Source organism: Bos javanicus, chromosome 14, assembly GCF_032452875.1.
Source record: "Bos javanicus breed banteng chromosome 14, ARS-OSU_banteng_1.0, whole genome shotgun sequence".
NCBI lineage: Eukaryota > Metazoa > Chordata > Mammalia > Artiodactyla > Bovidae > Bos > Bos javanicus.
In genome coordinates this window covers 63,511,040-63,525,789 of record NC_083881.1, presented here as the reverse complement: position 1 = coordinate 63,525,789, position 14,750 = coordinate 63,511,040, and the positions used below count along the sequence as shown (strand labels likewise).

The 14,750-nt window shown below is 43.1% G+C and overlaps 1 protein-coding gene across 3 annotated transcripts in view; it reads right to left on the bottom strand.

Moving 5' to 3' along the window:
- YWHAZ (tyrosine 3-monooxygenase/tryptophan 5-monooxygenase activation protein zeta) overlaps window positions 1-13,907 on the bottom strand; it is a 35,064-nt gene extending 21,157 nt beyond the window's left edge. Inside the window, exons 1-2 of one of the 3 annotated variants that reach the window (XM_061439265.1) lie at window positions 13,378-13,907; window positions 10,116-10,420 (exon numbers count right to left, since the gene is read on the bottom strand). In XM_061439265.1, coding sequence (XP_061295249.1) covers window positions 10,116-10,409 — 294 coding nt within the window. In that variant the 5' untranslated portion in view covers window positions 10,410-10,420; window positions 13,378-13,907. Of the gene's footprint in view, window positions 1-10,115; window positions 10,421-12,676; window positions 12,755-12,871; window positions 12,961-13,377 lie in introns of those variants that run through there. The other 2 variants (XM_061439267.1, XM_061439268.1) reach the window with 2 other exon arrangements.
- Between the last annotated feature and the right edge of the window lie 843 nt (window positions 13,908-14,750).

Here is a 14,750-nt window from a genome sequence, read left to right as displayed (position 1 = left end):
AGGTCAGAGTGCAGGCTGGGCTCCCCGTGTTAATACAGCAACATCCCACTATCAGATAGTGTTGAGTAGAGACTTTTTATATTTATGTTTTTGTTTATAGCACACAGCTTATAAAATAGCAGGTAATCAATAAATATTAAACTTATTAACTTTCTCTTAAATTTAATATCCAATAAACAAAGCCTCAACGCAGTGATAACAAAGAAGCACAAAAGTGCTATCAGAGAAGGTAAGCAGTATTATTTGCTATTTAATAATCAACACAGAGATGTATTAACTCTACATAAAATACCCTACAGGTAGATGCTATTATCATTTCCATTTTGAATATGTGGAAACAAGAGTCACAGATATGAAACACTTGCCCGAAGTCATAAAAAATGAATTAAAGAAAATTCAAACCACCAAGGTCTATGTAGACTGTGCTAGGCTATGTCACCCTTTTAAAGTGAAGCAGCAGTTTACATTTTTAGAAATGTTACACAAGATTATTCTTCAAGTCTTATCCTTATGATCCAATTAAGTTTGATGATAATGCTGTCTCATCAGGTGGAAACTATCAAAGAGGAAACTGAAAGGAAAGGTCATTACAAGAGCATGATTCTTCTGATGTCATAAACATCTATTCTAAACACAACAGAAAAATACTCATCAAATTATTGACTTGAGAACTTCCCTGTTCTAAGTAAACTACAACTTACCTACATAAATCAATGTCCTCAACTGTCCATTTCCCAGAATAACATTTTGAAGGTAATGTGTTTTGAGTAGGATATTTACCAAGTGCCCCCGGGTTCAATGTAGTTCAAGTATTCCTTTGAAATTCTGGGCAACGATTTTTAATGTGTGTTTTAAGAAGCAAAAATAATTATGATCTGACAATTCACAAGTCTTGAATCAACAAGAGAAGCAGGTCTATCTCAGAAACACACTTATATTTAATCACCTGGATGAGAAACATTCAACTCACCACTGGGTTCCTTGGTAATACTGTTAATTTGAAAGAACTCCTAGATCCCCCAACTTGTTTGCAAGACAGAAGTTAACTTCCACTAAAACATTTCTAACTTCTCTAATGTTGTCCAACTCGTTAAGCCAATTCAAGTCAGTCAAATCCCTATACTACAAAAATTGGGCATTCCTGGGGCTCCTGGTTTTAAAAGAATGAACATGCATATAAGTCAACCATTCGGACAAAGTCTTAGCTTGACTTATTTAACTCTATAAATTGACATTTGGACTATATGTTCTTTCTTTGTCATCTGTTATAACCATATTTTTATTTGGAGGAGAACAGAAGAAAGCTCACAAATTCTGTTGCAAGAAACTAAGAAAAAGATTATATGGTAAACTCTTTTACTAATCTATTCCAATAAAAACAAACGTGAACGTGTCATCAACAGAACCACACTGCTAACATGTCAACTATATTCATCCATGCTCTGCTGTCCCCAAGACCCATACTATAGCAAATGAATGTCAACAGAATAAAATTAGTGAAATCTGCCAAGATATAAAACTATTTTATAGCACACTACTACTTATGTGATATGTTAACAGAAAATGCAAAACTGTCATCAATGACAAACTGCAATTGTATAGCAATTTTTACAGATACAAGTTTTTCGTTATTACAGGGAAATGCTCACTAGAGAATAAAATGGAGAACGACCTGTTGCAAAGAAACGTACTTAGTACAATGGTAACTGATAAGAATGTGGTGGCTAAGCATGCCATTTTTCCCAAGCCAAATTCAAACTTGTGCCATCTAAATATTAAGCATATCATATTCCTGCAGTGTGTTTTACAAATTAAATACAAATGTCAATGGTCCTGCTTTTAAGGGGAATAAAGGAATAGAGCCAATCCTAAACTCAAAAACAACTTAGACATCAAGATTAAAGAGTTATTTGGTGCAAAAGTAGTTGCAGCTTTGCATTGTTGGAACTTTGGTACTGAATACATTCTTAAAGTAAATGTGGTTATTTTATACATTATATTCATGCGCATTTCTTGCTTTATGTTTTTTTTTTTTTTGCTAATGACATTACTTTCTATTTTAGACTGCAGAAATGTTAGACAAAAAGCAAATTACAGCGATTTTTAAATTCAAGTTCAAAATGGGTGGTAAAGGAGCAGAGACAACTGACAACAATGCATTTGGCCCAGAAACTGCTAACAAAGGTACAGTGCACCGGCGGGTCAAGCAATTTTACACAGGAGGTGAGAGCCGTGAAGATGAGGAGGGTAATGGCCAGTCATTGAAGCTGATCCCCTTACAACTGCATAGGAAGTTGCTCAAGAACTCAACATCCACCATCCTACAGTCGTTAGAGATTTGAAGCAAACTGGAAAGGTGAAAAAGCTCAGTAAGTGGGTGCCTCATGAGCTGACCGAAAATCAAAAAGTCGTCGTTTTGAAGTGTTGTCTTCTCTTATTCTAAATGAATCATTTTTTCATCTGATAGTGACGTGCAACAAAAAGTAGATTTTATGACAACCAATGACAACTAGATCAGTGGCTAGACTGAGAAAAAGCTCCAAAGCACCTCCCAAAGACAAATTTGCACCAAAAAAGGTTATGGTCATTGTTTGGTGGTCTGCTGCTGGTGTGATACACTACAGCTCTCTGAACCCCAGCAAGACCATCATATCTGAGAAGTCTGCTCAGGAATCAATGAGATGCATCAAAAACTGCCACGCCTGCAGCCGGCACTGATCAATAGAATGGGCCCAATTCTTCTCCACAGTAACACCCGACCGACCCAATGTCGCACAACCAACACTTTAAAGGTTGAATAAATTGGGCTATGACTAGTACGTTTTGCCTCGTCCACCATATTCACCTGAACTCTCACCAACTATCATTTCTTCAAAGCACCTTGACAACTTTTTGCAGGAGAAACATTTCCACAACCAGCAGGAGGCAGAAAAAGCTTTCCAAGAGTTCATCGAATAATGAAGCAGATTTTTAAGCTATAGGAATAAACAAAAACTTTCCTCTGTTGGCAGAAATGTGTTGGTTGTAATGGTTCCTATTTTGATTAATAAAGATGTGTTTGAACCTAGTTATAGTTATCAGGCCACAAAGATGGAAGTTGGCAATGGCTTGTATCAGGGACAAGAAGACCAAACAAGAGCCAAAGGCACAGAAGGAATTCTTTTTGTTTTATAAAAAGATAAGAGAAAGAGCTATCTGTATGCAGCACAGAACTGGGAAAAGAACAGTAAAGATAAGTTCAAGTGAATGACCACCACTAGCAATATAAAGTTTATAACTTAGCTTCTGTCCATTAAAATTAGGTCAAGTTTATTCTTACAACATCACTTTCTTGCCAATATGCATATGAGTGGGAGAGTAAAGGATAGAATTACTAGTAAAATGGGAGTGGCAAATAATCCTGGGTACTACCCACAGGAAATGTATCATACAAATGAGTATCAACATGAATGTAAAGAGTTGAGAACCAACTCTTTACAATGATGCAGCCAACACAGCAATTAACTTGCAATTAGAAAAAGAACTCAAAGGTGAGTCCAAGATGTCATTGTTAAAAGTCTAGAAAATGTGCTAAAAATTAAGAGGTTAGAAAGAATAGGTAGTTTCAAAAGGAAGAGGAGCTCCTGACTGCAGCACACTGACATTGACAGCAGAGGTTCAGTGCTCAAGAATCTATCTTCCAATGCAGGGCAAGTTGGTTTGATACCTGGTCAGGGAACTAAATGCCCACGTGTCAACAGACAACTAAGCTCCACACTCTAAAGCCCACACACCACTGCTGGAAAGGAGCCCATGTGCCCCAACGACATATCCTGCACACTGCAACAAAGATCCTACATGACACAACTAAGACCTGAGGCAACCCAGTAAATACATACCAAAAAAGAGAAGGAAAAAAAACCTCCCTGAAGAGCAGTGTTTATACTCAATGCAAAACCGCAATAAAGAGAGATGGAAATCAGGATGAAATCACAATAGGGATTATCTCAGGAATTAAAATTCTAAGGCCTATTAGCATTTCAGTGGACTACATTAAGTTTTTCTGAGCTTAACTGACATTAGAACACCCATAATTTTGACTTCCTCTTGCAATGCAGAAGATACCTGTTCAATCCTTGGGTTGGGAAGATCCACTTGAGGAGGAAATGGCAAACCACTCCAGTATTCTTGCCTGAGAAATCCAACAGACAAAGGAGCCTGGCGGGCTGTACAGTCCATGGGTCGCAAAACAGTTGGACACAACTGAGAGACTAGTCAACAGCAAATTGTATTTATGGGGGGGGTGGGGGGAACCCTATGTCTTTCCAAAGTTAAAGTCCCACTTCCAAAAAACCCAAAGTTAATACTTAAATGATTATAGCTATGATGGAGGGCACTGAAAATCTGCTTCTGCTGTTAGTAGGGGAAACTTAGCTCTGATTTTCTTTATAAAAGCACAACTATTTTTGCATGTCTTGGAAGAGGTAAAATCTGGCATCACTTCCTTTGGGTAAAGTTTTTGCAAGGCCATTAAGTCCCACATTCATTGATTTATAACATAATTGACCCCTTCATGCTTTAACCAGCACCCTCTCTCTCTTCCTAATCTCATCTCTTGCAAAATTACTGCAAAGGCTTTTGAATAAAGCAACTGTTTCCACCTAATGCACTGACAGAATGAACCATCACTTAATTTGCTGGATTAACCAAACCTCACTTAACAGACTGGCTTTATGCCAGGCCTTTTTCATTCCTAGGCAAACACCAATAATGCCCATGTGGTTTTATCTTTGGGCTAAATATTCACATACATTTTTCAGCTACTCTCTGAAACCCCCTTTAGTTTCTATCAGCAGTTATACCATTACTGAGCCCTGTATTTGTTCCCCAAGCTACGCCATTATACTTGGATATAATTACTTAAAATGCTATGCTATTTATGTTATCAAATTTAAGTATGAAAAGAAGCATTTCTAATGCAATTACAATGAATGTTTTGAAATGACTATTTTTAAAGGAGACACACACATGTATCACTTGGGTTATCCAAACAATTGAAAGATTAGAAAAATTCTGATTATTTTCTTTTAGCTTTTAAGTTCTTACTCTACTATGTAAACTCAAATTACATTTTATAAAGGTTGCGTTTCTTTTAGGGGTGGCTAGTAAGTTATTTTCAAACCGTAGGTCTATGCACATTCAAAGAAAAGGTCTTAGCTCCGCACTAGAAATGCGCAAATGAACACACACATTTGTTTTAACTGAAAATGTTTAGAACAAGTAGGAACACATTTGAACTACTTTTCAATTAACCAACTAACTAGGATCTTCTACTGTACCACTACTGACAGATGTTATCGTAAGATTTTTTTACTCATAAAGCTGGGCATTTAATTTTTGGCCACACCCTGCAAAACATGTGGGATCTTAGTTCCCCAACAAGGATGTGAACCTTCACCCCCTGCATTTGAAGTGCGGAGTCTTAACCATTGGACCACCAGAGAAGTCCCCAAATTGGGTGTTTTTAGAAGAAAAACTGAAAAGCAAAATTACTCTTGGTAAACTATAAAGACACTCTAGGTATCTTACTTCCCGACCTCTCTAATTCAAACGCCTCTGCTGGGGCCGAATACCATTTCTTCCTCTTTCTTGGGCAATATCAGAAGAGTCGAAGAGTTCTTAAGTGTACATGTTCTCCTCTACTTTTAAGATTTTTCTTAATTTTCTTTTTGAATTTCAATTTTCAATTCTGTAATCTATTCCTTAGTTCACTTTTAACTATCTTCACAGCTCATCTAATCACTAAACTTCTCCAAGTCATCTGTATCTCTTTCTAGAACAGGCAGGAAAGACTTCATTATTATATTAAGTATTGCTAGGCTGAAAAAGGATAGGTAACCTGTTGCTCTTGACCAAGCTGTTATTCTTCCCCTTCCCACCAAATAGTAAACACCTGTCTTTCCAATGTTTCTTTCCTTTACATTTCATACACCTCAGACTTTCCAAATATACAAACTACCTCACCAGGTACAACAGTTAACTGTTACCAAGAAAACTCTTAAAAAGACTGCTGAATTTTATTACCAAAAGACTGTCCAATGTCCTTCTTCCTGGAAGGGATTGCTGCTATCTCCTATGTCATGTAAGGTCTGTGTACTTTGAAACATACCAAAAACAGTTATTTGACAAAAACATGTAAATATACAGTCAAGAAAATGAATATAACACTGCACAATTCTTTTGAGAAGCCCTTATTCCAATAAATGAATTGTCTAGTGATTTTCAACTTAAAACACTTATATAGCAGTTTTTAAAGCCCAAGGCACTTCCCAGCTTGCTCCTGCTTAATGGCAGTTCTATGGAGATAAAAACCAGTGCCCAGCAACACCACCTTAAAAATGTAGAGAAGCATAATAAAATGGAACTCAGACAAGTTAACTGAATCACACAACAAATATTGTTGCCAACTGTTATAAATGACAGACTCATGATTTTACTAATTCATGTCCTAATAAGGAAGCCATTCTTTAACTTATTCCAGTGGCTTTCAATTCTTAAAATGAAACCTTTGAAAACTTGCTGGCCAGTATGGGCCTCTGTCCTTGAAAGACAAAGAATTTTTAAGGTTTCTTGGATCTTTTAAATTTCATTCTTAGATTCCCAAGTTAAAGAGACCTCTATTAACTTATAGGCAGGTTTGTACTACTCTCACTGCTTTAATGCAGGAGACCCGGGTTCAATCCCTGGGTCCGGAAGATCCCCTGGAGAAGTAAATGGCAACCCACTCCAGTACTCTTGCCTGGAGAATCCTATGGAGGGAGGAGCCGGGTAGGCTACAGTCCATGGGGTCACAAAGAGTCAGACACGACTGAGCGACTTCACTTTCACTGCTTTAAAGAGAAGCCCCAAACTGAGATAAATGGGGCACTAAGAGCTCTATCTGATTTTCTCCACAGCAGTCCTATGGGGTAGGTATTATTCCCATTTAACTGAGCTCAGTTTTCTCTGATGACTAATATCTTCAGGTCACCCAGCCATTTAAAGGTAACACTAGTTACGACTCAAAACTTGCTCTTTTTAGGCCGTTATATTATTGAGTTTGAATTAGGTACAACCTAGTATGCATATGCTTATTTCATTTTACATTTCATCATCTTCAAAATAAAACTACCTAATTTTTGGCTTCTTGTGACTTTAGGCAGAAGAGGTATCAACCCCTTCCCCCACTGACACAAGAACATTTGGTCTAAGATCTGCTAGAAAAGGCTGACTGCATTAGTTCACATACTGTAATTTCAAATTTAACAACACAAAGAAGAGAACCATAATTTCGCATAAAGAGAAGTTCATGTTGTGAAGAATAAGGCCGGTGACCATGTTCTTCAGTAATGCTCTAAAACTTCTGTACAAAGTAACACAGTCCCTGCTCTTTCACTGCTTAATAAATAGTATAAATTAAACAAACACTTGATAAGTACATGTAACTAGAATGGCAATAACCTAATAAGAGTAAAGAGCTCTTCAGAGAAACTTTGAACCATGGAGGTTAGTTCCTACTAATAGGAAGACAAAGAATATTTTTTTAGGCAGTATAGAACAATGAAGTCTGGTTCATCAATGATGCTATCAGCCAATAATATCAATTCTGAAAAGCAATTATCTGCTTATTTTTCTCAAATTAAAAGTCAAAGAAAAAACTAGAGCAATAAAAATTACAACTGGTTACGTTTTTATTATATAAGATATTGAGATATAATTGGGCACACGTTCACTAATTATCAAGCAAATCAGGTCAAATCCTTTTTTTCTCTAGGAGAAGTAACAGTTCTGCTAGACTTTATTCTTCCATTTTACTTAAAAGGAGAAAAGGAATTTTATGCAAGATGTTTCCCGAGTCAACAGGACCTGTTTGAAGAAAGATGATCGGGAAAAGAAGCCTGCCTGTAAAGAATCACAGTATCTGTAAATATCCAAGTTTCCCCAAGTTGAAACAGAAAAGGCCTTGGAAAATTAGCCGTACTGCTGACCTAGTTCCACCTCTTTTTCAAAAGAACCCAAAAGCTCATTTACTTAACAAATAATTTGAGTATCTACTATATATTAGGAGGGATGAGCCATGCAAAGATCACTAATGGAGCTTCACTTCTGAAAAGACTAAGGCTGGAAGAAAAGCTTTAGAATTCTCTGAGCCTTTTATACAGTAAAACAATTAAACTTTCATTTATCTATACTTTCAAAGTGGAAATTTCATTTATACTTTCGAACTGGAAATTTCATTTAGACTTGATGCGAAGCCAGTGTGCTATTCTGCAGGAGAACAACATAGTGATCAGCAACCAGTATCAAACTCCCTTAATAATCATTTCAACAGGAAAAGCTATTCAGAGATTAATCCAGATATTCTCACCCACTGATCCAATGCAGTATTTTTTTTCCTTGATAAGGAAAGTAATGCTAAAACTGCTAGTCTTTTCCTAGGAAAAATCTCACAATGACGGGAGCTTTTATACTTTTTGTGTGGAAAACATGCAAATACCTACCTGGAATTGCAAATAAGCTGTTAGTATAGGATGAATGTTACCACATCCCCTTTTATTCCTAAAACTGACTTTCGTCTTAAGGGAAATAATAAAACTCTTAATTATTTAATCTATCAGGTATAATAACTGGGGGGAAAACATTCGAGTGAACAAAATTTAATAACACACTCAGGTTCTTACCAGTAAACAGAGCAAGGAAGGTGGGGAAAAGTCCAATAGTATTTTTTTTATTATAGGGAAACATGGTATTTTCAAATTTTAAATATTCTTATTACATTAGCAAAGCATAAGATAAGCATTTGTCATTGAGTCTCGATAAAAGCATAGAACTCCCTTCTCATTTTAGAAATGAATGATAGCTATCAATGTAAAGATTTCAAGTAAGCAATCAAAAACTACCCACAAAATAGATACCACACGAGAAGACTGTAGCCCACATAAGGATAGAAAACGTTATTCTTCTTTAAAAAGACAGTTTAAAGTAAACTATCATTTGAGAAAAACACTCTTAATTTAGGAACTGAAGCTATTCCATCAGCGTTAGACTATTGTAAAGGAATCATAATACCATTACAATTTTAACAAAAACTCCAAACCCCCATCAGAAATAATTCTATATTGCTTGTTATAGTACTTCTTCCATGAACAAGATTCAAATAGTAAGAAGTGCAGCTGCATTTTCAGAGGAAATGGGATTCAGCCTCTGTATACCAGAGCCCTGTCAAACAGAGACCCATGTGTACGTAAGAGTACCCATCTGCAATGTAAGAGTAATCATTTAGTTAAACCCATTTTAAATATTAACTCCCAGTTCATTAAAAAATCAAAGTGTTAGTGTACACAGGTTGTTATATGCTAAACGGTTGCACTATCCACCAACTTATTCTTATATTTCAACTTTTCTGGCACAGAAAGTCGCCATTTGTAAGAAAATTTTAAAATTAACCAAAATGTAATGTTCAAGTCTTTTAAGCTATTTAGAGAAGCAGTGCTTCAATGGAGTAGACACTGAATTCTTAAAATGCTTCTTGACTGAACCTGAAAAATCAAGCTTTGAGTTTTTCATAATCTTTTAATGTGGTTGTCATCATTCAAAGTTGACTTCCAACACTTAAATGCAGAAAGGCAAAAACAACTGTTAAGCCAGTTTTCTGCATGGCTGACATTATATTAACATTTCAGTGGCTAACCAGGGAAGGCTACTAGGTCTACAATGTCTACTACATCTTACATAAAGCAAGATAGGTAAAATTTCTGCATCTATATACTTTTAAGAAAATCAGTTCTAGAACTACTACAAATATTCTAACCACAACTGAAATGATAATTCGATTACTTTACCTTTTCAATTAGAACAAAATATACTACCAATCTCTCTGAGCTGACTGATAATCACCACAGAATTCATTTAATACAAATCTAACCACAATTGTTCTAACATTTTAGTAATGACACTCTGAAAGACTTGGAAATCTACAATACCCCACTTTTAAAAGGAAAAGAGAAACCAAAGAAAGAAAAAGTTGAGAGTAATGGAACTGATAATCATTACAGAAACCCTGTATTACAATGATACTAGACTGAATGGTTTCTCACCAGTACATCATTGCAGATATCTCTTAGCTCGGTCTCTATTTTCTCTCTGTATTCTCGAGCCATCTGCTGTTTTTTCTCAGCACCTTCCGTCTTTTGCTCAATACTGGAGACGACCCTCCAAGATGACCTACGGGCTCCTACAACATTTTTATAAGCAACTGAGAGAAGATTCCTCTCCTCATTGGATAATTCAGCTCCTTGCTCAGTTACAGACTTCATGCAGGCTGCCATGTCATCATATCGCTCAGCCTGCTCGGCCAGTTTGGCCTTCTGTACCAGCTCGTTTTTATCCATGACTGGATGTTCTGCAGGGGAAAAAAAGTAGCATTTAGATATTTTTTCCAGTAAAACAGACTAAAAATCACAGCCTTTGTAAACATGTTAACACTTCAAACTTAATTACCGATGGAAGATTCTCTACATGTGGAATTCAATGGAACTTCACAAAAGGATGCTCAGGGGGGGAAAAAACGTGGCATACTCAGCGTGCATAGTGTACATTTAAAGCCATTAAAATCGGTTTAGCAAAACTAAAATTACATTATCTCATCTTTGTCCACACGATCCTTAATTTCACATAAAGTTGAAGCACACTTGACTAAAAAGGCTGCCTTAAAAACCAATCCTTATGTTACTTGGTCAAAATCTCAACTCTAGTTTCAAATATCACTGGGTAATCAAAAATTAAGCAGCTTTTTTTTTAGTGAAAACACCACCTATGAATACTACTACCATACTTTCAGAATCACGATTCCTGTCAGTTTAATGTAATTCATGTCCTATTACTGTTAGTATCTGCTCTTGTCAAGTGTTTAAATTTTAGCTGATAACACTCCCACCCCAAGTCCACGGATCTTTGCAACAGCTGATCACCATGCCAATTTCCTGGGAGAAATGACCGTATTGCTTATTTTAATACTGTGACTGTAAAACCACCACCAAGGATCAATAACTAACCCTAAGGCCTCATTCATCTGTACCTTGTTATATGCACATGGGCTTAAAAAAAAAAAATCCGTGAGTCCCGGAACTTCGATTCTTACTATATGTAAGCACTAAAATGTAGATAGTAAATGCTTCCCAGTATGATCAGTGTTTCTGATGTCATTGTTCAGTTTAAATGCAGACTTAATGCGCCTTGTTTCTAGTAGTCAAAAATTAATTACATACATTATCACTCAAGCTGCCCTTATCAAGACTTCCTAATTCTTTCTCATTTTAAAGCTCTGGGCTTTTCAATCTTCCCCTTATGCTGTTCCTTAAGACATCCTTTTGAAAGATCCTAAAGCAGCACATAAAGATACTACCCCCTACAGTGGTCCCAAAGGGTACATGACTTACGATGAACAGAGGAGTCACTGTCACTCACTATGGGAACTGACTCCCTTTCTTTACCTTCCCAGGGAAATCCCACAAAACATTTCTTTGTAAAAAACCAAATCGGAACTAATCCTTTGTATTTAAACAAGTAACTAGCTAGCCTGAATAGGAAGTATACTGTTTTCAATGTCAAACCCCAAATCTATTATCGCATAACCTACCCCTTTCTTGCAATTACCAATTCTCCCCCCTAAAAATTAAAAAATGCTCTCAGGCTAATGCTACTTCTAAAGAAAATTATCTACAACCAGTACAAAGGTTCCTCTCCCAAACCCCTCGGTAACGAGGGGAAGTGGACTAGTTTTCTCAAAGAATAAGCAGTGCTCCCAGGACTCGCCGCACCCATTTAACCCTTCACCGGCGGAAGACTTCGAGGTGGGTGAAACGACAACGGGCCGTCTGTGACTTTAAAGGGCAAACCCTACCGTCGGCGCCAGCCGCAACCCCCCTCCTTGGCTCCGCCCAGGCTGGTGCCTCCGCGCGAGTCCCCGCGTCTCCCTCTTTGTCATGGCGGATCTGTGTCAAGGAGCCCAGCCTACTGCCTAGTGTTAATTCCCCCACGGGGGCCCGGGCTGGGGGTATGCGAGGAGGAGACGCGCGCTCCCGCCTGCGCTGGGAATGGGGAGCCGCCCGCCCGCCCGCCTCGGGGGCACGGACGCCGGGGCCGCCCGCCCGCAGAAGCGGAACCACGAGCGGCCGGCCGCGGACACACCCCACTGTCCCGTCGGCGTCCGTCCGCCACCGGCCGCCGCGGGTGCTCCTTTAGCCTCCGGGGGCCCGACAGCTGCAGCCGGTGGGGGAGGGGGCGAGCCACACCCAGGCGAGCCCGGCCGCCGCCGGCTGTTACGCGCGGGTTCACCCGCCCCGCGGGGTCCCGGTCGACACGCGCGCAGGGACCCTCAGGTCTACCAGGCCCCCCCACCCCCGGGAGGACGAGCGAGCCCCGTGGTCCCCCGTCTTCCCCACCCTCATCGTTATCCCCTACCTGGGCTCCGAACACCCTCCCCCCACCTCCTCCACGCGGAGAAAGAAAGCCAGCCCCATCCCCCCCCAGCCCGCCGGGAATATTCAAGTTCTCACCCCCCCACCCCCCCGCGGAACCCGGGAAATTCGGCTCGAGGTCTCGGGCGGGCCCCACCCCGGGGCCGGCTCGACCGAAGCACGGCCTCGCCCCGCTCTACCTGGCGGGTGCTTCCGGGCCGCCTTGGCTCGCAGCCCCGTGGCCAGGTCCGACCCTCCCGCCGCCGCGCCGCCGCCGCCCGGGTGCGGGAGGAGGGGTGGGTGCCGCCGCAGCGCGGGGCGCGGAGGCTGCGCCGCCGAGAGGGCGGGAGAGGCGGGGGGAGGGGACGGGGGGCGGCGGGGAGGGGGCGGCTCACCTGCGCCACTGCAATGCCCGCGGCCGCCGAGTCATTCTCTCTCGGACGGAAGCGGGCAGCGGGGCGGCGCGGAGGAGGGGGCTGCGGGGGGGTGGGGCGGGCGCGAAAAAGAACGGATCGCGGCCGGCGCTGCCTCGGTCACCCTCGGGAGGCCGGCGACCGGGCGGGTCCCTGGGGAAAACCTGGCGTGCGGGCGCTCTTCCCACCCCCACCCCCCAACCCCCAGGGACCGGATCAGACCGGGCGCCCCTCCGGGCCGAGGCGTCGATCCGGAAGCAAGTAGCCGGAGGCGGCCGCGAGCCGCCCGCCAGAACCCAGCGGAAGAGAAGCCGCCGCCCGTCTCCGCCTGAGGAGACTCCGCCTCAGCCCAGCGCCGCTCCCAACCGCGGCGCGAGCGGGACTTGAGGGGATGCGGAGCAGAGACTGCTCCGCGCTTTCGGATGCTTGGCCTAGGACAGGAAGAAGCGGCGCGAGGTGGCGGCGGCGGTGGCGGCCGAGTCCCTTACCTGTGTCCGGAGTAGGTGGCGGCGGACGGACGGGGCTCAGCAGTCTCTGGGCGGCAGCGGCGAGGCTGAGACTCTGTCCCTGGATCTCGCTGCTCACAGGCTACAGCCGCTCCGCAGACACGGGGTTTCCTCCAATCACCAGCCCCGGCAGCAGGGGCACCACACGCACGATGACGTCAAACGCTGCTATGGCAACCGTTGATTGGTGCCCACAGCTCTGGGGGCCCAGAGCAACCGCCGCTCCCCAGCGCGCGGCCGTCCTGCCCGCCCGCGCTAGAGGGCGAGCGGAGGAGCGCGCGCGTCCCCTCCGCTCCCAGCTCTCCTCCCCAGCCCTCTCGGCTTCCAACTTCTATACTCCTGTCCTGAGGGTGCCCGAACAGAAAGCTCTTTTTTTCTTCTTCTGGTCACCAGTATCCCCACCGTTTCCCTCGCCTTCCCCACGGATCCCCCGCAACCCTTCTCCGGCTCGCTCCCCCAAAACCAGCCGGGAGGCAATTTTCCCCCACCCCCACTTAGGGTTCGTACGACCCTTCTGCGCCTGCGCCAGTTACTCCCTCAAGAAGGGGCGCCCGTTCGGCAACATCCGGGACCTTTCACACTCCCCCCACCCCCTCCCATCCGCCTGGCCCGCCCCGCCCTCCGTGCTTTGCGGCGGCAACTGCCCCCCGGGGCCATCCGGAGGGCTAGATTACGAGAGCGGCTCCTCGGCGCTGGCATTATGATCTGGAGTTGGGGGTGGGGGGCACGGTCAAAGGGTCGGGGAGGGGCGATGTGGCGCGCTAGCCCCCCAGCGTCCCCCAACACACACGCCGGGCGGGGCGATCGGGGCGCGCGGCCCCTCCCTATCTCCTTTCCGCTGCCGCCCCTTTACCTGCAGCCTCAGGGACTGCGCCTGGAGGCCTTTTAAGGCTCGGGATAGAGGGAGGCGTCCGGTCCCAGTACGTGGGCTGAGCCACCAGTTGGTTTTGCCAATCGGGGCTGGGGCATCAGTGCGCAGTGACAGCTGCGAGGAGACAATGGGTGGGCACCAAGTGGGAGTGAGGTGTGGCGGGCGGAGCTGGAGGGAGGTGAGGCCTGGGAAGAGGCCTTCAGCCTCTGAGAGGGAAAGACGGCGTCCTTAGGTGGAGGCTTTGAGGGGGCCCTGGAGGCCATAACATGACAGGAGGCAAAGAGGTTTGAGTGTATTTCCTCGTTTTTTGTAGGTTGAATTTTTCCTGTCCAAAATAAAGCTTTCACTTAGAGACCTCATGCTTCCGTGGTTTAAAACGTGATTACCTGTTTTCTCCTGAGAGGGGAACGTGCTGTTCCCAGGGCCCGGGTTGACCCAGCGGGCGGTGGGCCGCGGGCGGGGCGAAGAACAGAGACCGGGAGCC